Here is a 26,155-nt window from a genome sequence, read left to right as displayed (position 1 = left end):
AATACCGCTCTAGATCAGTGGTGTCAAATTCATGGCCCATGAGCCAGAAGCATCACACGCTGGCCACACCAACCTCCGGTTTAGCAAAGTGGGGAAAAGTCACGCTACATCATGTGACAACAATGTGACGCTGCACGTTTGACACCCCTGCTTTGGATCATTGTTTTAGACTACCATTATATAGTACTGGAAAATAGTGTTAGAAGAAGTGAAATAGCAGTAGCACCTAGACTTATATACCACTTCACAGTGCTTTTTACAGCCCTCTCTAAGTGGTTTACAGAGTCAGCCAATTGTCTCCAACAATCTGGGTCCTCATTTTACCCACCTCGGAAGGATGGAAGGCTGAGTCAACCTTGAGCCTCATGAGATTCAATCTGCCAAATTGCAGGTAGATGGCAGTCAGCAGAAGTAGCCTGCAGTGCTCCACTCTAACCACTGCACCACCGTGGCTCTTATATTAAGAAGATGTTTCTGAGCATAGGTATGAACTATGAAGTAACTGTTCCCAACAGCTGCCTATTAGAGGATAAGATTAATATAATGGTTTTGAAGAATGAAATAAAATGGGGCAGCAACAGCAATAGCAATAGCAATAGCAGTAGACTTATATACCGCTTCATAGGCCTTTCAGGCCTCTCTAAGCGGTTTACAGAGAGTCAGCATATTGCCCCCAACAATCTGGGTCCTCATTTTACCCACCTCGGAAGGATGGAAGGCTGAGTCAACCCTGAGCCGGTGAGATTTGAACCGCTGACCTGCTGATCTAGCAGTAGCCTGCAGTGCTGCATTTAACCACTGCGCCACCTTGGCTCTTGAGAGCAAAAATAAAACATTCCTGACTAATCATTTGATTATGTGCCATCACGTTGACAACTTAGACAGATTTTCTCCGTGGTGATCTGTCCCTAACCTGATCCTTCAAATCTTCCAATGGCATTCATCCTACTACCTTTCTTCTGTTTTCTTCTACTTTCCCACTGTTAGAGCCTTTTCCAGAGAATGGGTCTCTATATAATGTGTCTGAAGTTGGGTAATTTGAGCCTTGTCATTTGTACCTTGGGTGAAAGCTCTGGGTTGATATGTTCTCTAATCCATTTGTTTTTGTCTAGGCTATCCATGGTATTCTCAGGAGTTACACCAAATTTCAAAAGCATCTGCATCAACTAAATAATTTAAGGTGGCGAGGAAAACATAAAAGCATGATGGCTAACTAAATCTCTGGGTCACTTCATTTCATTCTGAGAATGAATCCCATGAGCCCTTGGGATGGAACAGCCTGTCTTTTCTATTACTTTAAAGTTCCACTGTATGAATGAACAGGGAAGAAATTAAAATGGGAAGTGTGTGGGAATACAGGTGGTCCTCAACTTACGACCACAATTGAGCCCAAAATGCCTGTTGCTAAATGAGACATTTATTAAGTGGGTTTTGCCCCATTTTATGACCTTTCTTGGGTCCACTGGTTAAGTGAATCACTGCAGTTGTTAAGTTAGTAGCACGGTTGTTAAGTAAATCTGACTTCCCCATTGACTTTGTGTCAGAAGATCAGAAAAGGTAATTATGTGACCCTGGAACACTTCAACCATCATAAATATGCCAAGCATTTTGATCTCATGATCATGGGGATGCTGCAACAGTTGTAAGTGTGAAAAACAGCCACAAGTCACTTTTTTTTCAGTGACATTGTAACTTTTAATGGTTACTAAATGGAAGTTAAATCAAGGATTATCTGTATATTATTGAGAACTGGACCTCTCATATAAATGACTCTTAATTCCTTAATCCAGGAGTCAGCAACCTGCGGCTCTGGAGCCGCATGTGGCTCCTTCATCCCTCTGCTGCGGCTTCCTGTCCCCTGTCGGCTCCACAATTGATAGGGATTTCAGGTACGACAGATAGAGGAAAAAGAATGCTGCACAGGAGGAGACTCTATGGTGGGGGAACCGGACTTCCGTTTGGCTCCAGATTGAACGGGGGGCTTCCAGTTAGGACCTTTTTACTTTTAAAGTCCTACATGGTATCGGACCTGGTTACTTGAGAGACCGCCTCCTGCCAGTCACCTCCCAAAGACCTATTAGATTCCACAGACTAGGCCTCCTCCGAATTCCATCTGCCGGCCAATGTCGGCTGACGACCCCCCGGGGGAGGGCCTTCTCTATGGCTGCTCTGGCCCTATGGAATGATCTCCCCGTTGAGATCCGGACCCTTACTACCCTTCCGGCCTTCCACAAAGCAATTAAGACATGGCTGTTCTGGCAGGCCTGGGGCTGTTGAATTATCCAGCCCCATTCGAGGTTATGACTGTTGTTGAATTTTAAATTGCTGTTTTCTATTTTTATTATTGTACCCCCTCCCCTTTTTATTGTTAGCTGCCCTGAGTCTTCCGGGAATAGGGTGGCATACAAGCCAAATAAATCAAATCAAATCAAATCAAACCTTTGTGGCTCTTTGAGTGTTTAAGGTTGCCGACCCCTGCCTTAACCAAATATAGTTGGAAGTGGGCCTTCTGTGTTTTGTTCTTTCATTGAGGAACTTTGCTCTGTCTGGAAAAATTCCCAGAGGAATGTCCCTTTGCTGATCTTTAGGAAGCAGGACTTGGATGTTTCTTCCCTAAGTTTTCTTCTCGTGTTTGAAGCATAGCCAGCTGTTCTCCTTTTTGCCTCATTTTGCATTTCCTGTCTATTTTTAAACTGTTGCTTTTTACTGGGATTTAATTAGTCATTTTTAAAATGTTGGTCTTTTGTAAGCTGCCCTCAGAGTCTCTTGGGGGAAAAGAGAAAAAAGCAGCTAGTGTGTGAAATTAGAATAAATGAATAAAATAAAATAAAACTAACTACGTCAGATCATCAGTAAAGGGAAGTCCAGGGGGAGAGGCCTGCTTCTAAAAAGTTGCACTGGTTTGAACTAATTAAACCAGCCCTGGTTTTTTGTTTTGTCCTTTGTTTCTTTCTCTCAATATATAACAGAACAAAACATCTATATATGCAGATGTAGCAATGAAGGTATCTAGGCCATGGGTGGGCTTCAAAGATTTCAGCAATGGGTTCTCTGCCCAGGTGCTGGCTGGGCATCGCCATGGTGGGCTTTGCCTAGTCGCCCTCCTACACTATGGTGAGGGGTTGTTTTTTCCTTCCCCAGGATCCGAAGACTTTCCTTGACCCTCTGGGAGGGCAAAAATTGCTTCCCCCCGGGCTCCAGAGGCCCTTGTTTCCAGCCTTCTGGAACTTCCAGGACGTCTGCTTTTCCCCCATCTCGAGTCTCTGGACGGGCCCTGCACTTACCCGCATCCAAAACAGGCTACATGGAGACTCCCTGGGAGGGGAGGGTGGGGCCAGTCAGGGGTGGGATTTGGAGGTTCTCCAAACTGGCCATAACATTAGCTATGGGTCAGTAGTGGGTTTCAAAATTTTTTGGAACCTGCTCTCTGGGTGTGGCCTCCTTTGTGGGAGTGGCTTGCCAGCCATGTGTTCTCTCTCTCTCTCTCTCTCTCTCTCTCTCTCTCTCTCTCTCTCTCTCTCTCTCTCTCTCTCTCTCTCTCTCTCTTTCCTTCCTTTTGTTTCTCTGTCTCTTTTTTCTTTCATCTCTCTCTCACTCTTTTTCTTTCTTTTTTCTTTTTTTATTTCTTTCTTTCTTCCTTTCTTTCTCTCTTTCTCTCTGTGTCAGTCTATGTGTGGCAGTGGTGGGTTTCTAAAATTTTTGGAACCTCTTCTGTAGGTGTGGCCTGCTTTCCGGGTCCACTGGTGGAACATCTTCCACCAGTTCAGTAGATTTGACAAACCGGTTCTACCGAATAGGTGCGAACTGGTAGGAACCCACCTCTGCTATGGGTTCTCCCAAAACTGTAGCAGGCCACCCCTGATCTAGACCTAGTGGTTTAGATTTCATACTGCCTGCTTTCCATTCAGGACTATTTGTCTATGTCCTTTTGTTGGAGAGACCTACAAGAATTCTTTATTTATTTATTTTTTGAGAAAAAGTGGGTTATGCTTTTGGAAATGTCCCAAAGGTGATTTTTCAGAAGACAACTGGACTTTTTATGTTTTTTTCTTTGAAGACATTTTGCTTCTCTTCCAAGAAGCTTCTTCAACTCTGACAGGGTAGTGGAGAATCCATGAGAAGCAAAACGTCTTCAAAGAAAAACAAGAAAGTCCAGTTGCCTCCTGAAAAAGCACCTTTGGGACAACCATGACCTGCATGACTGAGAATCTCTACTGACTTTTCAAAATGGTCCTTACAGATAGTTTTTGCACTAAAATTCAATTTTGCGCTGAAATAAGACCACTAGTTGCTTTTCTCATATGCTTCTTAAAACTTCAAGTATTCAGTTATTTGCCCATAGCAGTTCTTAATGCCTTCCCAGTGTGTTATTGATCCCAACACATCAGGCTGAGGAAGGCTAAATTGCCCTCTACTAATGTACAAATTAGAGAACAAATAATATCTTAAATAAGATAGAGAAAGCATGCTGAACATGATTTATCAAATTCTTACTAAACCCTTAGTAATAACTCTGATTTGAAGGCTCTGTGATCAAAAGGGAGGGTGAGCTGACAGTGGCAGAATCTGCAACATTCCAAGCCACTGCCCAACTCCCACTCCTCTAGGAATGCCCTGGAAAAAATATTTTGACAATTTTATATTCTATAGTTTACATCTAAATCTGGTCCATTTTCAAACTCTCACTTTCTTTTACCAGCTTCTCCCTTCATAGAAATTTTGGTTCCATTCCATTCTGTTTCCTGAGGATCTAGTTATGGAAACTTCCAAACCTCTTTATGGGTCCCCCCCACTCATTCTCTTGGTTTAGAAATAATAAAAAGGGCTTTAAAAACATTATTTAGCATTCCATAAACTGGATGCCTTCCAGATTTTGGTCTACAATATCCAGAATTCCAGTGGAGCCCTGCTGAGATTTCTGAAAGGTAAGTCCACATACTTAGCAAGTGTGGAAGTTGCATTAGTTTGATTTAGTGCTTCCATTTTCAAGAGAACCAGCTTAGGAAAAGCACTAGTAATTACCAAGCTAGCTCATTCTTTCAAAAGATGAAGAAACAGAAGAAACAAGTTCATTGGAAACCAGCTAGAAAAGACAATCAACATTTAGGAGGTGAATGAATAGAAATGCTTTGAAAAATTAACTACCAGAAGTCATTTCCTTAAAGTATAGTGGTTAATACAATGTGAATTCTTTTTCTGCTGGTTTGTTCTACCTTCAGCTATAGGGAAGAAGCTTCAGACTAGCATTTTTGTTGTCTTCGCTCTTCCCAAAAATACTAGAAATGGTGTCAAAAACTAATGACGTGATAAAGGCATTGTTCATTGAGAAAAAAAAGATAGATCACTGCCCGCTTCTCTTCAATTACCCTTGAAATGAAGGACAGAAACCCCCAGATGTCAGGCTGAAGCTCCATCACTACAATTAGTTTTATTTAAAAAGGCCATAAACAAAATTGTATCACCTTTGCTAAAATGTTCACCAGGCTCCAAAACCTTTAGAAATTTCTCTGACCCTTCAGAATATTACCCCCAATGCACACTGTTTCCATGACTAAAAATGCCCTACAAATTTCAGGGGCAATTGAAGAGAAGAAGCCAGAACATCTGGTATTCAGAAGCAGTACATGTCTCATGCTGAATAGTCTTTTAAGATCAACTTGACTTCCATGAATTGGCTTCAAAAAACATCATGATGGTTGCTAATGGATTCTTGTGCACAGAACCACGGAGAACTGTTAGCTAGGCCCACCTCCTCCTCTGCATAGTATCTCCCAACCCATTAATTTGGACATAGAGGCAAACAGTGGAAAAATTGCTGCATTTATGTGGATTCTTCCATGTTTTAGAACAAGAGCTCACAGCTTTCAAAGCCTTGGGTGAAGCTCCCAGAACCACATCACCCTCACCTGCATCAACTTCACAACGTTTCACATGAACATGTTCATGAAATCACCAGGAACCAAGTTCAGTTCAAAGGCGACTTGACAGTTCCATGCCCTACAGCTCATCGCGTGACAAAAATTGTCAACCCATCATTCAAAACTAGCTGACATCAAACTTCAAGCTGTGCAGGGAGGAGCCTGAAAGCATCATAGATTCTGTTGACCTTCATCTTCCAAGGCATGATGGAAACACAACCGAAGGTTGGAAGTAACAGTAGAGGTGAGACCCAGTTGTAAAGCCTTGCTGTCTGTCTTACTGTGTGAGAAAAACAGTGGCTGAAAAGTGCTCTGAATTAAATGCCATTCTCACTTTTTGTGACAATAAATTCCAATCAGTAATTACAGCTTATTTGCTTGTCATACATTTTCTGCCAGTCAGTTTTACTACATATTTATTGACTTGATTTGTCTCTCTTCATCTGACAGGGACTTTCAAGGCAGCAAAATAAAATATCAGGAAGAGAAACAAAATAAAGTCTAATTGAACACGATCCCACTTGCTCAACCTTCCTCAACCACATGCCCTCCAGAAGTATCCAAGAATTCAAAAATCAGAGCACCAAAATCCTTAGAGATTCTGGGTGCCCTTCAATCTAATGTCAGAAACCCTTGATCTTTAAGATCAGCTTGAGACTGCTGGATTCAAACTTTTATTGCAGTTTTCCCTAATTGGAAATCCTCATTTGGAATTGGATGCTAGGTAAGGATGATGGAATTTGAAGTCCAATACATCTGGAGGACTGTAGAGGATAATTAATATGAGCTATAATGATACCCTACAAACCACCTTCAACAGATACCCTATTCAAAAAAATATTTGCTTTATTGTATCCCAACCAGAACTAACTATACAGTATTATGGTTGAACAGTATACATCCATGGTAATGAATGCAGTGCTGATAAGCAGTCTCAGTTCTACTTTGGCAGAATCACAGAATGTTTTTAGCTAGATAGGGTCTCATAAGATAAAAGGCTGTTTTTAAAAATGGAAAACCATTCCAGTTTGAGCCCTGGAGATCAGCACTCTCAGTAATGTCATCCTGGCATCTCTAAGCAGATAATTGTGCCATTCTTCTAATAAACTAAAATTAACTTTTACAATAATTCCAGAAAATGCAGAGGCCTTGCAGGTTGGATCTCTTTTTAACAAGCTTCCACTCATTACTTCTTGCCCTACCCTCTGGTGCTTTGGACAATAAGTCATTCCCTTCTTCTATGTGACAGACCCTCAAGTATTGGAAGACAATACCCCCCCCTCCTGTTCCTTATCTTCAGTAGGCTAGAAATACTTGGCTTGGGGATAGGAGGTTTGTGGGTTGATTTCTGAACGTTTCATTACCACACTAGGTAACATCTTCACAGAATTTAGGGAATTACCCTGAGTTCCACTAAAGATGGTATCTGGTAATGAAACATTCAGAAACCAATCCACAAACTCAGAGAAGGAACCCTCATCAGGGGTGGTTTCCGGCTTCTTTTACAGCCAGTTCGCTCAGGGACGTGCTTGATGCACACGTGAACATTTGATGCGTGCTAGACACACATGCACAGTAGTGAAAAATTGCTTCTGTGCATGTGCAGAACAAAAACCAAGATGGCAGCACCATAGGCCTTACTTGCAAATTTGCTGAGTTCCCCTTCTATCCCCTTGTCAAGATCATTATGAAGATCTTGAAGCGTACTGAAGACAGAACCTTGAGATACCGCTCTGTGTTATTCCCTCTGTGTTATTACAACAATAGATGACAGAGTACTTTTTCAAGCATTGACTTCCAGGGTATTCACAGAGGGTATTAAAAGTGTCGACGTAGCAGTCACAACTGTGTAATTAAAGACTTGCTTCTTTTTAAAGAACATCAATGTAATGCATACATTTTGGAGAGGAGAGTGGAAGGGACATGAGATCTAGTTTTAAATCTGCAGGTGGATAACTGCAGTAATTAATATTAGACTGACTACCAAACCAGGCTTAAGAAAAATATTAGCATTTTAACGTATTAGCATGCTGTAGATACAACGACTACTGCAATGCGCTCTACATGGGGCAGCCCTTGAAGAGTGTTCGGAGACTCCAGCTGGTCCAGAATGCAGCCGCATGAGCGATTGTGGGTGCACCCCGGTACACCCACATTACACCTATCCTCCGCGAGCTGCACTGGCTACCTATTGGTCTCCGGATACGCTTCAGGGTGCTAGTTATTACTTATAAAGCCCTACATGGTATTGGACCTGGGTACTTGAGAGACCGCCTTCTGCCGATTACCTCCCACAGACCAATTCGATCCCACAGATTAGGCCTCCTCCGTATTCCATCTGCCAGCCAATGTCGACTGGTGACTACTCAGAGGAGGGCCTTCTCTGTGGCTGCCCCAGCCCTTTGGAATGAGCTCCCCGTGGAGATTCGGACCCTCTCCACCCTTCAGGCCTTCCGGACGGCCGTGAAGACCTGGCTGTCCCAGCAAGCCTGGGCTTGAGTCCCCCCCCCCCACTCGAATTTGCTGTGTCTGTTGTGCTTTTAAACTGTTTGTATTGTCTGTTTGTCTTTGTCTCACTTTTTGTAATTTCCCCTCCCTTGGCTTTGTTCAGCCGCCCTGAGTCCCTTTGGGGAATAGGGCGGCCTACAAATTGAATAAAATCCAAATCCAAACCCTTCCAAATAGTGCATTTATTCAGCTGGACAACAGCTCTGAAGTTATTCTATTCATCAGGCAAGGATATTTCTATTTGAATGCAACAATAATTAAATACGTTTTCAAAAACTACTCGGCTGAAAATTTAAGAGTTTTTTAATGTGTTCTTCTGCTTGTCTTAGTTTTATCTCTATCTTTTTTAAATGAATGGTTTTATGAATCTGACTCTACAGTGTCGAGATCACTTTGCTGATGGATGAACTAAAAGGGTTTTTTTAAAAAATTACTTTTCAGCCAGGTGCTTTATGTTTGTACTTCAGTCTCTTTACAACTATAAAACATCAACCTCAACCTTATAAAGACATCTTTTTCCTCAACCCACAAACACTTAGAGCAGCATGTGAATTTGTGTGTCACAGTGAAAGTTACATCATGACCAGACAGCACAAAACCTAGATTTTTCCTAGAAAATTAGTAAAATAACCTTGTGGAGTTATTTTCCCCTTTATTAGAAATTTCTAATTAGTATTGCTGAATAAATTCAAGGAGGAGGCAGGAAAATAGGAAATTTCAAATATTTGTTGAAAACATCAAACTGAGGAAGCATTTTTTCATCTTTGGTGGACATGTAAGAAAGCTTAGAAAATATCATGCTCAAAATATTGTGTATTTTGATATAGAAGGTTTTCAAAGTGATTTAATTCAGAGAATTGGGGAAGGGGCTTGATGGACAAACATATTGAAACATCTTATTGGATCTGGTTTTTATATAGCAATAGCAATAGCAGTTAGACTTATATACCGCTTCATAGGGCTTTCAGCCCTCTCTAAGCGGTTTACAGAGTCAGCATATCGGCCCCACAGTCTGGGTCCTCATTTCACCCACCTCGGAAGGATGGAAGGCTGAGTCAACCTTGAGCCGGTGAGATTTGAACCGCTGAACTGCAGATAACAGTCAGCTGAAGTGGCCTGCAGTACTGCACTCTAACCACTGCGCCACCTCGGCTCTTATATGATAACAGCAGTGAGACATCAACATTACCTGAGAAATCAAAAGAGAAACTTGGGCCAAATATTCACAACCATGTTACAAATGGTATGGAACATTCCTCCATTATATGAGTGAACATTCTTCCTTCTATCTTGTTGTTGTTGTTAGTTGCGAAGTCATGTCTGACCCATCACAACCCCAATGTTCCTCCAGGCCTTCCCATCCTCTACCATCCTCTGGAGTCTATTTAAACTCAGGCCTACTGCTTCAGTGACTCCATCCAGCCACCTCATTCTCTGTCATCCCATTCTTCTTTTGCCCTAAATCTTTCCCAGCATTAGGCTCTTCTCCAGTGAGTCCTTCCTTCTCATTAGGTGGCCAAAGTATTTGAGTTTCATCTTCAGGATCTGGCCTTCTAAAGAGCAGTCAGGATTGATCTCTAGGACTGACCAGTTTGGTCACCTTGCAGTCCAAGGAACTCGCACGAGTCTTCTCCAGCACCAGAGTTCAAAGGCCTTAATTCTTTGGCACTCAGCCTTTCTTATGGTCCAACTTTCACAGCCATACATTGCAACTGGGAAAACCATAGCCTTGACTATATCCACTTTTGTTGGCAGGGTGATGTCTCTGCTTTTTAGTATGCTGGCTAGATTTGCCATAGCTTTCCTCCCCAGGAGCAAGCATCTTTCAATTTCTTGGCTGCAGTCCCCATCTGCGGAGATCTTGGAGCCCAGGAAAATAAAATCTGTCACAACCTCCATTTCTTCCCCATCTATTTGCCAGGAATTGAGATGGCCGGATGCCATGATCTTAGTTTTCTTAATGTTGAGTTTCAGGCCAAAATTTGCACTCTCCTTCTTCACCCGCATTAAGAGGCTCTTTAGATCATCTTCACTTTCTGCCATTAGAGTGGTATCATCTGCATATCTGCAGTTGTTGATATTTTTCCTGGTAATCTTAATTCCAACTCTTGATTAATCTAGCTCCACCTTTCTCATGATGTGCTCTGCATATAAGTTAAATATGCAGAGCAACAGTATACAGCCTTCCCAGACTCCTTTCCCAATTTTGAACCAATCAGTGGTTCTATGTAAAATAAATCGTTCTATGAAAACTATATTCTTTTCCTCTTTCATTTAAGATCTGGGCAGGACAGCAGAGGAATTAGCATGAGAAAGAAAATCAGAACAGTTAAAAGAAAAATGTAAACATGGGGTCTTTTCTTGTTTAGAAAATGAATAAGATAAGGCCATCTGATGTGCTTTGGGTAGCCTGGCCTTTATCAAACAAACAAAGGAATCCTTGCCAGCTAGGGAAATTGTAGCATTCAAGGAACTTCATCTGCCACAGCCAACAGATCTCAGATTGGCTCTGAAGCGTGTGTTTTCACTCTAATGTGATTTCTTCCACCTCCTCCAAGAAAGCTATGCAGATCTGGATTTTAAGCTCCTGGTTTTGTATAGCCAAGCTGTCAAAATATTGTCAGCCACACACTTCGGCAACAGAGCACACGAAAACCAACAGCAATTCCTTCCTGTCAAAATACCTTTCTGAGAAGCTCTTGGAAATGCTCAAGCTGCAAAACAATAGGCTAAATTGCACAATCCCATATTTTAATTCTTCTCATTTAAATGGTACGGGGAGGGAGAGGACATCTGTACATTAGCTAAAAATAACTCATTTCAATCATTCATCTCAAGGCCTACTACTAAGAAACCACCAGGGAAATAGGTCCATCAGTTGTTCATGCACTGTGTAATTATTTTCTTCAATTATTCACTAGCATTATTGCACAATTACTCTGTTTCACTTTTTTCTAAGTTAGTGGGCATAGTGTGGCTTCTTGTGACCATCACTGACAACGTCAGCCAACCTCTTGTGAATTTTTTTTCCCACTGGCCAATGACAGTTCAGGAGACAAACGTGTAATTTAGTTATATAGTATAATCCTATTGAAGCCTCATCTTGAATGCACTAAGACTTTTTCAATTAATACAATTTGCAAACTTACAGACTAAACAACGTTTAAACAACATGTACATATATGTATACATACTGGTATACATATACACATACACATACAAGCAAATGAATTGTTAATTAATTTCAATCTACATGTATGTACTTGTAATAGAAATAATTCATATCTCTCATTTACACATCACAGAATACATTCACATGTTGCTGCTTTCATTATGTCAAGTGGCTTTTTTTTCTTTTGAAATGGCATAGAGTTTCATGAACTTTTATTTTTAAGATTGCTTATGAAAAAAAAATATTTGGACCTAAATTAAATCATATCTTGAGTCAATTCATTGAATGTAGTGGGGCTTCATTAACTGTGACTATAGAAATCTTAAACCCAATTAATTTCAGTGAGGTTTAACAATGGACCCAGCCCAGTGTTTACTTTTCTATTTTATAACTTTTTATTTGAGCAAAATATTTGCAAAACAATCAATCAATTTCATCCATTAACTTAAGTGATTTTTGTTTTGTTGTGCCTTTGAAAGCTGTTGGCAATCTAAACATTAAAACTAGACAAATATCCAGTGCATCCTGGTTTTTAAACATGATGAGATTTGATGCTGCTGCAATTCCATATTTACTTACTTTAGAGAAAGTCCTAGTAAGGAATGAGTCTCCCTTTTGCCTAGACCAGTGTTTCTCAACCTTGTCAACTTGAAGATGTCTGGACTTCAACTCCCAGAATTCTTTGCACAGGGAGTCTCCTCAATAATGGACTATAATGATAACAGTGGAGCAACCTACTTCATTCTTACAATGCCATCACCTCCTATAATTAGAGGGATAGAAGTCTAATGCAATTAGAAGACACCTGTTCAAGGATGGAATGGGACACCTTGCCATGGGCAACTCACCCCAACCAACTCACTCTGGCACAACTTGGCATGGCCAACTTGCCATGGAACAACTCATGGTGGGACAATTCAGGAATTCAATTTAATTATTTAAAATTATTAAAACATTATTTTATTTTTTCTCATTCCCATTTTATTTTGTCCCTGTTTTGGCATCTTTTCTTTAATGATTCTATTCCATTATTTCTTCAATATTAGTGTAACTCTTGTCCGGCGGCGAGTTGCCCATGGTGAGTTGGCCACAGCAAGTTGGGCTATGATGAGTTCCCCATGGTGTGTTGGTTACAGCAAGTTGGCTATGGTGTTTTGCCCATGGCGAGTTGGCCACAGCAAGTTGCCCATGGAGAGTTGCCCATGGCAAGTTGGCATAGACCCATTCAGGGAAGCATTTAAAATTTATAAGCAGCAGCCCTGAAGTCATATGAACCTCACTGAAATAAATATCAACCACTGCAAGATCTGACTATCCAGTCTTCTGGTTGCTTGGATGTCAGGACTTGCAATGGGTCCAAGAGCAATGGGTTCATTAGTGTGGCTGGTGCTCCCAGTGGTAGTGATCCTCCCTTTACCTTTTAGCAGCACTTTATTATGTACGCTAAATATGTTCCACTTGCACAGACTCATTTTCAGAGAATCTTGCTCTCACCAAAGCCCAACAATATATTTCAGAGTGTTACAGACAACCTTCACATCTCTCTTGAGCAGGAGCCAAGGAGGTCTGCCAGCTCTCTAGAATGCCAGCAGTAGCTGCCATGCAGTGATGTCAAGCCTCCTTTTGCCCAGACTTCAGTCAGTGAACTCTGTTGCTATTGAATGACATTCTGCAAATGTTTCATAGAATTTAAGGCTTTGGATTTTCGATCCTGGAACTGATTCTTTAAGGCTGCTCTAACTGTCCCATTTAAAAGGTGGCTCGACTTATAAGGGGTTTCTTTTCTTCCTGCTTTGAATTTGCAATCTGTACAGGAAAAAAGGGCTGCCTTTTGTGCACATTATTGAAAAAGCAGCTTCATTTACATCAGTAGCAAAGGAAGAAACAAAGGGGTTGAATGTACAGACTGTTTTAGGGTTAGTTAATTGTTTATTTACTGATACATTCTCTTTATCCAGACTTCTTTAAACAACTTCCCTTCACCCCATTGTCAGAGATTTGTTTTCTTTGTCTTCTTACAATTATCAAAGGATGAAATGTTGAATTTAGCCAAACTGCGCTGACATGTCCTCAGTTTCTGTGGGAAGGATCCTCAAAGAAAGCCTGAAGGCAGCAGGCAAAAACCAGCCTAAACCATTAAGGTTAACTGGCCTTATGGGAAGGATCTCAGAAAACAACAACAACATCATCATCATCATCATCATCATCATCATCATCATCATCATCATCATCATCATATTTTATTCATTAAACATGAAACTCAGTTAACTGAACATTCAAAAATGCATCACATATACCATTGACTGGTGCTAACGGTTGATATGGGTTGCTGCCAGTGTTCTAAGTATCAACCAAGTACCTTCTTAAATGTTCCGAATAGCACAGTTTTTTGCAGTTTCACTGGTGTTATTGCAAGAAGCTGCAATTTGTTGATGTATTTTATAAAATTCTTGGACATGGTACCAAGTGCCCCAATGACAATGGGTATCACTGTTACATGTTTCATCCATAATTGGGTAGTTTCGATGGCTAGGTTACGGTATTTCATGATTTTTTTCTGTTCTTTTTCTTTGACTCTGGCATTTCCTAGTACAACAATATCAATAAACTGTATGCTTCGGCCCTCTACAACTATGATATCTGGCATTCCAAATGATGATCCATCTGTTATTTTATGATGATGATGATTCATGGCACAATCAGCCAAATGTTCAGATAGGATTTGACATTTTTATCCAACCTACTAGCTGATAATCTGGCATTGCCCAGGTATTTATTTAAAGGGGGACATGTCCGGATCAAACATAATTTCTAATGTTGGCTTTTCCCTCTTACTAGAGGAAGCCCCCTTGTGGAGTACTGTGAAGCCATTACCATGGCAACTCCATTGCACTGTACAGTAGAATCCACTATGGCAGTATGGCACAACAAGCTGTATCTTAACAGAACACACACCCTGAAGAGAGAGGTGGGGAGAGAGAGGGGGGAGATCAAGTCCTTCCAAGGACCTGGCATAAGCAGATCTGGATGTTTGATGCTATTACAGATATTATCAAAGGGTGTAAGCCACCAAGTAAAGCCACCTTTTGCAATTGACTGATGATGAATTTCTTAATGCCGATTGTGTTCAAGTGGTGCTCCAGGTGTTTTGGGATTCCATCCAAGGTGTCTATGACTATTGGTCTACCTTTGCTTACTTTTGTCACAGTCATTCTATTTTTATTTGTAAGTCTTCGTATTTTGTTACCTTTTCCAGTTTTATTCTGTTCTATTCTGCTATTTCCAGATACTGCCACATCTATTATCCAGACTTTATTTTTGTCTTTCTTGTTGACAATTGTTAAGCCTGGGTGTTATGTGGCAGATGCCTGTCTGTTTGAATTCTAAAGTCCCAGAGCACCATTATTAAAATACATATTACTGTTTTATTTATAATTATTGATGCTGCTTAGAAGCAGCAGGTGTAGGATTTATATGCTGAAAGATGGGTTATCGGGAATCATACCAATAAATACATATTTTGTTTACCCAAAACAACATTTCCCTTGTAAAATTATTCACTATTTTTCTGTCACTATGCCACCATACTAGATATCTTCCTGATATAAAGAAAATCCAGGGAATGATTTCCCTCACAATCACTTCCTTTGGCATTTATTATAAATCTGGAAAGCCAATAAGACTATAGAGCACTGGAGAAAACAATGAAAGACTCATTTTCTCATGTTCGCATTCTCTCACACTTTGTACAATAGCAGTGGAACTTAGACTTATATACCACTTCATAATGCTTTCCAGCCCTCTCTAAGCAGTTTACAGAATCCGCCCAACAATCTGGCTCCTCATTTTACTGACCTCGGAATGATGGAAGGTTGAGTCAACCTTGAGACCTGCCAGGATTGAACTCCAAGCTGTGGGCAGAGTTAGCCTGCAACACTGCATTCTAAACCCTGTGACACCAGGGATCCTTATAACTTAAACTTTCATATCCCATCTATAGGAGAATTCCAGGGCAACTTGCAAGACTGGAGAAAAGCAAATGCCCTGATTTTCAAAATAGGAAAGGGACATGGAAAACTACCTACCTGTCAACTTTGATGTCTACACTGGGAAAAGTCCTTGAAAAGATGATTAAACAGTGTGTTTGTGAGCATTTAGATAGGCATGTTACAATTAACAGGAGTCACATGGATTTATCACAAGCAAATCATACCAGATTAACTTTAGCTTTTTCTTTGATAGAACTACTGGCTTAGTAGATCAGGGTAATACCACATGCCTACGTCAGAGTCTCTAATGTTATTATTGTAAATGGACTCACAGTTGACTGAATGATTGCATCCAAAGAATGTTTATTAGTGATTCTATTTCATCTTGAAGGGAATTTTCAGGTGGAGCACCACAGGGATCTGTCCTGGGTACTGTTCACCTTTTCATCATTGTCTTGGAGGAGAGAGTTGGGGAAGGCTAACACAAAGCTGGTGAAGGGAGGTTTGAAAAGCGAGAAGATTCAAAAGGATTTAAATAGGCTTCGGAGTAGCAATAGCAGTAGCACTTAGACTTATATACCACTTCACAGTGCTTTACGTCCCTCTCTAAGTGGTTTACAGGGTCAACATGCCTAGGTAGGAAACCCTATACCCTTTCAGACAAATGGCTATCCAACATTTTCTTAAATACTTCCAGTGTTGGGGCATTCACAACTTCTGGAGGCAAGCTTTTCCACTGATTAATTGTTCTAACTGTCAGGAACTTTCTCCTCAGTTCTAAGTTGCTTCTCTCCTTGATCAGTTTCCACCCATTGCTTCTTGTTCTGCACTCAGGTGCCTTGGAGAATAGTTTGACTCCCTCTTCTTTGTGGCAACCCCTGAGATATTGGAACACTGCTATCATGTCTCCCCTAGTCCTTCTTTTCATTAAACTAGACATACCCAGTTCCTGCAACCGTTGTTCATATGTTTTAGTCTCCAGTCCCCTAATCATCTTTGTTGCTCTTCTCTGCACTCTTTCTAGAGTCTCCACATCTTTTCTACATTGTGGCAACCAAAACTGAATGCAGTATTCCAAGTGTGGCCTTACCAAGGCATTATGAAGTAGTATTAACACTTCACATGATCTTGATTCTATCCCTCTGTTTATGTAGCCTAGAACTGTGTTGGCTTTTTTGACAGCTGCTGAACACTGCTGGCTCATATTTAAATGGTTGTCCACTAGGACTCCAAGATCCCTCTCACAGTTACTACTATTGAGGAAGGTACCACCTATACTGTCCTGTGCATTTCATTTTTCTTGCCTAAATGTAAAACCTTACTCTTTTCACCATTGAATTTCATTTTATTAGATAGTGCCCAATGTTCAAGTTTGTCAAGATCCTTCTGTATCTTAAACCTATCTTCTGGAGTGTTGGCTATTCCTGCCATCTTGGTGTAATCTGCAAATTTGATGAGTTCCCCATTTATTCCCTCATCCAAATCATTGATAAAGATGTTGAAGAGTACTGGGCCTAAAAGAGAGCCTTGGGGTACTCCACTGTATACTTCCCTCCATGTGTGCGGTTGGTCAGCCAGTTATGAATCCATCTGGTGGTGATGCTGTCCAACCCACATTCTTCTACTTTATCTAACAGTAGGTTATGGTCTACTTTATCAAATGCCTTACTGAAGTCCAAGTAAGCTATATTGACGACATTCCTCTGGTCCACTAAATGATAGGATGGAAATGATTAGGAATAAAAGGAAAGTTTTTGTGGAGAAAAGGAAAAGCACAAGTGTGATGCAGAGAAGTTTTGGTTTTGAAGTATTACAGTATGTTTGCAAAGAATCTGAGTGTTTGTGTCAACCACAGATTAAACATGAGGCAGCAGGATGGTTTAGCTGCTAAAAGAGCAAAGGCCGCCTTGAGTTGCATTTACAGAAATCCAAATTATGAGAAGCAAATGTTCTACTCTACTTTGTCTGTCCTCATATAGAATACTATGTTCTGTTCTGAGAACAGAAAGGACAGTAATAAATTGAAGGTTGGGGAAAGGGCTACCAAGATGGTTAGGCGATTGGAAAGCAAGTCTTATATGCAACAGTTCTTATACCTATTCTTATACCTATTATCTTGTAAATGATTGACAAATCAAATCAATCAATAAAATAAATAAAAGTTAAAAGACCTACTCATGTTTATCCCGTAGAAGAGAAGGCTGAGAGGAGATGTAATTGTACATTTCAAGAATTTGAAGATTTGTCACACACTCTTCAAATATTTGAAGAGGACATGGATTAATCCTCTATTGCATCATAGGGTAATCATTATGCCAACTACAAGGAAGGAGATTCAGGCTATGTATCATGAGGAATTTCCTAACTGAATAAGCTACTAGCCAACACCAACAGGTTGCGATGAGTTCTTCATTTCGCTCATTCAAATGATAGATGGTTCATCTGTCAAAGATACTCTAGTGGTTCTAGAACAGAGGTCACCAACCTCAGGGGCCACTAAATTCATAATTTTATGCATATCCCACAGATCACTAATATGATTTTTTTTAAGATAAATAGTATTTAGTGTAATATAAAAAATGCACATATTTTTTCTGCGGACCACCAAAAAATTTTCATGGACCACCAAAAAGTGGTCCATAGACCACCAGTTGGTGACCACTGTTCTAGAGAGCTCCTACCTGAGGAGCTAGTTAAAATAAATGTTCCCGAAGCAACCTCTTTATGATTTTTGATTTTGAATAGCTGAATCAGGATTACTGCTCCAATGAGAAACAAACTACAAAAAAATAATCTAATGTCCAGAACAACAAAAATAAACCATCATCTAAAGCCATCTCATAAATTTCATCAATATTATTAACTTTAATATAGAGGTACGGTAAGTTGGTTTCTTTGGAAACTGATGTATTTTTGCAAATCTATAATGACCTATGATAGCTACCAATCATCTTTAAAATGTTATGATTAGATGCATGAGTAACCAAAACTCTCTCCTGAATTGATATCCACTTCACAACCTTCATATGCCAAGGTCTTTAGCAGGAAAAAAAATCTAATAAATATTCCCAGAAAGGATAATAAAGAAAGTAAAAAGAAATCTAGTTATATCAAAGGCATTTAGAGTCAAATAATGCATTTAACCTGACTATCTATGTAGAAATATATTTGATTAACAAAACAGTCTAGATTTCTAAACCATCTCTGTCAACAGATGGAACTCAGCTGTGTATTAGAAGGCATATTTTCTCGTGCTAGCAAAAGCTAGTTAACCCGCATTCAGAACCAATAAGTCTGCATTCCAAGATCTTCATCAAATCTCATTTGTAAATATCAGGTTGTACAAAATTGCCAATTCTTTTCCAACACTTCCAATCTACTATTGTTGTTCGGGTATCTTTCCCTACACCACTGCTAATCTATGTTATAAATGAAAACTTACTTTAAAATAAAATAACTCGATTGGTCTTTAAATACTTCAGAAGCAAACAGGCAATTTCCTATAAGGACCCTTCCAGGGATGGGTTCCTACTGTTCACTCATGTGTGTTATTCAAAGGTGTGAATGCTGCCATTATACTACAGATTTATTTATTGTGCATTGTCTTAAATGAATAGAAAGAGACATGATTTACTATAGATACACATTGAGATTGAATCTATTGTATGTTAAAAATGGCTGTCAGGCCAAAATTTTAAAAAATGAACTGTGTACCATCTACACTATTTTTGTAATTCTAAAATTATTTGCCAAACCAGCTAAATTCTTCACTTTCCCTTAAAAATCATCACTCATAAAGTGAGTGACTTCTATATTTAGAAGTAACATTTCCCAGAATTCTATTGATCCTTCTGTTTATACCACATAACATCTGAGATTTTTCTGTTTATACCATATAACATCTGAGATCTAAACCTTGCCAGAATATATTTTTGATCCTGTCAATATATTGTTGACCCTGAGGACTGGCAAGTTGTCTAATTCGAATCATTATTTTAAAAAATCCTTCAGATCCAATTCCATTTCACACGCAAGGATGTTTTTCTATCTAAAAGTCACTTCCATATGTGAAAAAATAAATCTTTTGCTAAGGAAGTACCTTGAAATAAGACAGGATCTAGTATAGATTGGAGCTTGGTGAGTTGGTGGCTAAGGTAAAATTTAAATGGAAAGATAGCCATATTAGATATCCAGAAAGATAAATGGAGATGTAACCAAACTAGAGAAAAGGAATGTGACACCTCCAGATATTAGAGTATCCATCAAATGCATTTATTTATTACTATTTATGTTATATTTTTGCTGATAAAGAAATGAAAGGAGACTAGTATAGATCTATTTCAAGCTATTTAGCTCTCATCAGCTAGCCATACCCTTGCTGGGATTCGGGCTGCTTTGGGCTGCTTACATATTAGGTAGTTGTATTAACCTCTAAGCCACAAGTTCTCCTCCCTTTATCAGTTGAGCCAGGGGAGTGATTAAGTGTTTTTTCTTCTGTCAAAACATCAGGTCTGCCCAAATATGGGAGGGAGCATACTGCAGAGATACAGGGTGAAGAACAAAAGAATGTCAAGAAAGAACTTCTAACCTAATCCTGATTTTTTATATGTGGAAATGGTGCCAAAGTAGGGAAGACATGATTATACAATTACTTTTTCACAAGAATATTTTTAATCAGCCAATTAATGAGTTGCCCTATTCTACCATGGATTCATTATTTTTAACCTCCCCATTAGTATTTGAAATATGGGCATAATATAATACAATGCTTCCTGCATTTGAATGCTTCCCCCATTCCTATTTGAAATATGGGCATAATATAATACAATGCTTCCTGCATTTTATATATATAAAAATATATAAATATATAAAATGTATAAATATATAAAATGTAAAATATATAAAAAATGGGGAATATATGTGCAGCACATAAAAATTATGTCTATTGTTCCTTCTTGACAGATAATTCATTCTTTTCCTGACATTCTGTCAATTAAAGTCAGAGAAGTTTGAAATAAAAAGTGAAAATAGTTTGTCCATGTTTGATATGAACTAAGATATTTCATGAAAATTTTGAATATTTCTTCATCAATTATTTTATTTTCATTGCCTTCCATTCTATTTTTTAATTACTACTTTTTAGAATTCTAAATGGGAGAGTTAATATTCTATAGACAGGGGTATCAAACATTGAGGGCTGCATCAGGGTTGTGTTTGACGTCAGGGGTGGGAGGGAAGCATGGCCATGATAGGTGTGATCAGCTTGACGTCACTCATATCAGGGCGCCTGTGGTGGCCCGAGCGCTCTGCCAGAGGAACCGGGACCCTGAGCTCCGTTTTCAGCTGTGACGGCCTCCTGCAACCCTCTGCCAATGAAAATGGAACTTCCTTTTCACTGGCAGAGGCAACACGAGCCAGTCCTTCACTGTTTCCAGAGTAGCCCCACAGGCCAGATCTAAGCACCCCATGGGCCTTGAGTTTGACACCCCTGCTACACACAAAGAGACATCACATGCACATATGTATTATACACACATACAATATATACCTATATTTCAGAAGTTACCTAGAATTTTCAATACTGAACCATTGCTATAACTAATCAATTTGATTCATTGTGCATTGTGTGACAAAAGAAAATGTATTTTTCAAAATTATATTCACGTAAAAAGAGATTTAAAAACACTATGTTCAGCGATGCTGTGGCATAAATTCCCTATAAAAAGGGGGGAAAGTAAGAAGCTTTAACTTTCCATGAAGTAAAGAAGAAGAGTGAATAATCTTGGGATACCTTGCAAAGTACAGCTTTTTATCTGTATTCTTTCCCAAAGTGTGGAATATATTTTGCATTGTTGCATCATAAACAGCGACCCCACATGTTTTTCAGTTCAAAAACAGTATCTACCAAAAAAATAGTTCATAAATGTATTTTGTGCCTCTTCGATAATGCAGTAAACAAAGCGATGTTCAAAATAAGTAAGTGGAAAGTAGGTCAGCACACACTGACTCCAGCATGAGAAGGTAAACTCAGATTTCATTACATCTAGAACGAACATTCTTTGATGTTATGCTTATCAAAAATGCCCCTTTCTAATTAATGATTGAAAGAGTTTTCTAAGTTCTTCCACAATAAAAATTGTGATAAGTTCATTTCAGATGGATTCCATGCTTACTTCACAGTGATGGTAGCAATTGTCAAATATGGCCAGAGATTTCCCCAGAAGATAAAATGATTGTGTGCTTCTCTTGACATTGGAGCAAGCACCCAACAGATGGAAGCCTTGATAACAACTAGTCTTAGTCATTAGAGACTTCTACTTAACTTACTTAGGGATCAGGATACATATTCACATGTATTGTCCATTCTTATTTGTTTTAATTGACAATAGCTCTCTTTATAGGAAAACGTATCACCTGTTTGTGATATATTATTTTTCTCCCAATGATCTAGCCCAAGGGTGAGAAACTCACATCGTCACGGCATCGTCACATGACATGATATCCATTTATCATCTATCCATAAATGCCTTAAATTATGCTCCATGTCATGGTAAAAGACAGCTGTATTATGGTTTCATTGTAGGCCTAATCATCTTCAGAAAAACTATCATAATATTCTATTACCTTAAAGGACATTAAACTACCATCCCTTTTACCATGTCATGGTAAAAGACAGCTGTATTATGGTTTCATTGTAGGCCTAATCATCTTCAGAGAAACTATCATGTTATAATATTCTACTACCTTAAAGGACATTAAACTACCATCCCTTTTACCATGTCATGGTAAAAGACAGCTGTATTATGGTTTCATTGTAGGCCTAATCATCTTCAGAGAAACTATCATGTTATAATATTCTACTACCTTAAAGGACATTAAACTACCATCCCTTTGCTCTGCCCTGTTTGGCAAGTTTCTTATGAAAACTGCTAGAAAACCAGATTCTGGACCTTATCAAAGTTAAATTATGGTATGTATTGTTTCAGTTTGTTACAGCAATGTTTACTTTATTTGTTATATTCCCAGAATAGGAGAAACATGCTTTGGACTGAACCTTCTTCCATTGCGTTCAATGAGAAAGTAGATATTAGAAAAATTACATACACACTCATATGCAGTACCAATAAAAAGATGAATAAAAAAATTGGAGGAAAGTAAACTAGCCAGCCCCCTTCTCCCTTTCTTAAGTCAAGCAGAATTTCACTTCACCTTTCAGTTTCTCCTACCTATTTTATGGGATTGCTCTGCCCAAGTTTTACAAAGCAATGTCTTATTAGAAATGTATCGCTTAGCATGGAATCATTTTAAAGCTCCTTTGGGTGTTGTATGATGTTAAAAAAGAAATCTTAAGTACATTAAAAATAATACAATTTCATATCCATGAAAATATATTTACCAGGGGAAAATGGGGAATTAACCATTGCTTAGTACAAACTTAGAACATACTGTATTATTCTTTTTCTTAGGCCAGCTTGCATCAACATATACAACACAACACACACACACACACACACACAATTTGTTATTACTTTAATGGATCAATGTGGCATATCTTCAATCATGCATGAAATGAAGAAGAGTGAACACTTCCAGATATCTTGCCAATATTTTATAAAGCAATGTTCTTGTATTAATTATCCTAACAGTGGAATTAAAGACAAAACCTCACAGCCTTTTTTTTTTTTACAGTACATTTTTAGAACACACTTTCCTTGAGGCTTGTTGAGTTTGCACCGTGGTCTTACAAGCACTGGAACACTCTTGGACAGAACGAGTAACTTTAAATGTTTACAAAAACACTAAAGAAGAGGAAAATGTTACATATAAAACAAAATACATAAGTAATATCAGATAACCAGTAACATTGTTCATTTTCACAGGGTGGCTTAGGTTCAAGTGGTTCTCAGTTACACTGTTCATTTGGCCTCTAAATTTGCATCTTTTTAAACACATTAGGTTTTCACACTTGATGGACTTAAGCTAGTCACTGTTTTTTTCAGTCTGTTCCATTTTTCAAACCTGTGGTTAAAATCTGTCCCATGCTCTTTGGGGAGAAAGTTGGGATATATATAGTTGTGCATTGTTTAAAAATTATCACACATCTATTATGAGCACTTTTTCTAAAAGCTGATAGCTATTTTGATATTCTCACTACACAACACATGACAGGTAATAATTGTGCAAACTGTAATTTCAACCAGAAGCCAGAACAAACACACTAGTTTTACCATCAGCCTATATACATATTGAGATAAATAGATATGCTTCTTGCATATTTGCTTTAAATAGCTTGATAAAAGAAGTGAGGTTTGGAGAAAGAGAGTTTTGTTTCTTGTTCTAACCTAGATTTTATTCCCAATTTAAATTTATTCAGTTAAGACACTGTGAATACACAGGGAGAGGGAGAGAGAAGGAGATGGGTTGATAAAGGTATAGATACAGTATAGCTATAAATATAAAGACTCAAAGACCCATTATGAAGTAGTGAAACTTGTCTAAATCTGGAGGCATGCTCCTTATAATCCATATGTCTTAAAATTATTATTGTTTGCAGAAAATTCAGGGAGAGGTGAAACTGCCATACACAGTGAGTATTTAACTTTTTCCAACAATTTCTACTTCAGAATTACAGAACTGACTTAGAGCTTCTTCAAGCATTTTGTTTTTTCCAATGGAAAAAATGCTGGTTGCTATTATTGTTGTTTACATAAGATGCAAAATTTAGTTGTAGTCCTACATTTACTATCTAGTGAAATATCTCATAGAATTTAATGAGGCTTACTTCAATGAGGTTTACATATGAAAAATGCACAGGACCCTACTTTAAATCAGCTTTTTCCCACCCTAGCGAAACATATATTCCAGTGAGCAGATTCCCTCTCCAAATATATACCTCAGTCTTGCTCAACCTTAAGTATTTAAAACATATCCACTCTAACAGCCTTGATAAAGTCTGGCTGGGTTGATGGAAGTAAATGGGGATAGTGTCAGTTGGGTACAAGACATCTGAAAGATGATGAATTGGGAAAGGTTTCCATGGTGGCGGGGAACAAACTATCTTTTCTTTTCGGTTTTTCCTACTGATAGCCTGCTAATCACCATTGGCTAAACAAGATGTACATTAATATGGATAATAATAGAGATATAATGTGAATACAAAATCATCATATTTATATTATCTATCAAGAAAGTAACTCTTGAGTTGTTGGAAATCCTATCACAGCTAACCCACTAATACATTTTGAGAGTTAGTGTTTAACGTATTTAAAAGTACAATATGATAATCCTAACAATAAAAGTGCTGATTAGAACTCCATCTTGTAGAATTTACCACTTTTTTCAGCGTCTAACATATTCCATTCAAGTCCAGAAGTGATAAAATGCTTTTACAAACACTTTAAGAACTTTAGGGGCAGTTCAATCCCTCCCCTGGACTATTGCAGGGGCCAAGGGAAAGCCGAGGAAGAAGAAGAGACGACTTACCACTTGAGCGTCTGACAATGTTCTCCAAAAATGTATTCTGTGGTGCCACCAGCCCCCTTTTGCCCCCCGGCATCCTCCTGTGCCTGCAGAGCTGGGCTCTGGAGCCAAGAGGTTGCAGTGGGGCGGGCTGGGTGGATCTCGGAAGGTCTCTTGAGCCCAGTGCTGTGGAGTAGCTGTGGGAAGATTGATGAGGCAGTTCATGGTAGTAGCGCTCCAGCAGCTGGTAAAGCCCAGACTGTGGCAAGACTGCGCTCACAGCTCAGAAACTGCAGCCTCGGAGGAGAGTGCGCCTGCGCGCTTGACCCGCTCTTGCTCTTGCCGCCGCTCTTACTGCCCCAACGGGCAGGCAACATGACCAAGCCTGCTTTCCGAAGCGACAGCTCCCGAACCTGCTGCAGCTGGACGGAGGATCAACCCAAACCAGAGTCTGGAGCTCAAGGTTTCTTAAACGGAAGGGGTGGATAAGCGGGAGATGGGGATTGTAAACGATGTATAGAGCAGTTCCCTTAAAAAACGAGGGAACATTAAACGAATTGTCCGACTTTTCGGCTTGTCAAGGACCGAGAAAAGAGAAACGATTCCCGTATTCCAGCATTCCTCCGGCTTCCCTAGAGAAAGTTTTCAAAGTGGTCTCATCCCTAAAGGTTCCATCGAGCAAGTTCAGGACCCTGGACAGCTCTTAACTTGCCTGCCGGTTTCGTCGCTGGCCAAGCGCTTTTCCGTTTCCTTCGCTCGCTGCTTCTTCGCCCGTTGCCCTCGTGAATCTGGAGTCAGCGGCGCCACTGGGTCGAGCCAGGGAAGGGCTGAGCGGTTGCGATGTGGCCGCGCGATGAGCCTCTCTGCACATCTGCCTGGGACTCAGAGCAAGAGCCGAAAAAGCCCGGCGGAGAAGCCCGCTCCACGCGCAGAGACTACACCAGCCCTCTTAGCAGAAAGGCCAATGGCTGAAGTGAGAAAAGGGGGAAGGCTTCGGAGAGCAGAGCATTGCCAGGAGCGGCCCGCTCTCCAGGGGCGGGGCTGAGCTGTCCCGTTTTCCCCCTTTCCGCGTGGCCCTGCGTCCCCCGACTCCTTGACCTGGTGGCTCG

At 39.6% G+C, this 26,155-nt stretch overlaps 1 protein-coding gene across 2 annotated transcripts in view; it reads right to left on the bottom strand.

Moving 5' to 3' along the window:
* The window catches only part of KCNH5 (potassium voltage-gated channel subfamily H member 5), a 212,081-nt gene extending 186,877 nt beyond the window's left edge, over window positions 1-25,204 (bottom strand). For both annotated transcript variants that reach the window (XM_014063810.2, XM_087727455.1), the window contains exon 1: window positions 25,071-25,204. In XM_014063810.2, coding sequence (XP_013919285.1) covers window positions 25,071-25,143 — 73 coding nt within the window. In that variant the 5' untranslated portion in view covers window positions 25,144-25,204. The remainder of the gene's footprint in view (window positions 1-25,070) is intronic.
* Between the last annotated feature and the right edge of the window lie 951 nt (window positions 25,205-26,155).

Source organism: Thamnophis sirtalis, unplaced genomic scaffold (genome assembly GCF_051295495.1).
Source record: "Thamnophis sirtalis isolate CommonGarterSnake01/CBP01778 unplaced genomic scaffold, rThaSir2_p1.2 scaffold_1, whole genome shotgun sequence".
Classification (NCBI taxonomy): domain Eukaryota; kingdom Metazoa; phylum Chordata; class Lepidosauria; order Squamata; family Natricidae; genus Thamnophis; species Thamnophis sirtalis.
The sequence above is the reverse complement of the archived record's forward strand: the minus strand, read 5'-3'. Positions and strand labels throughout refer to the sequence as shown.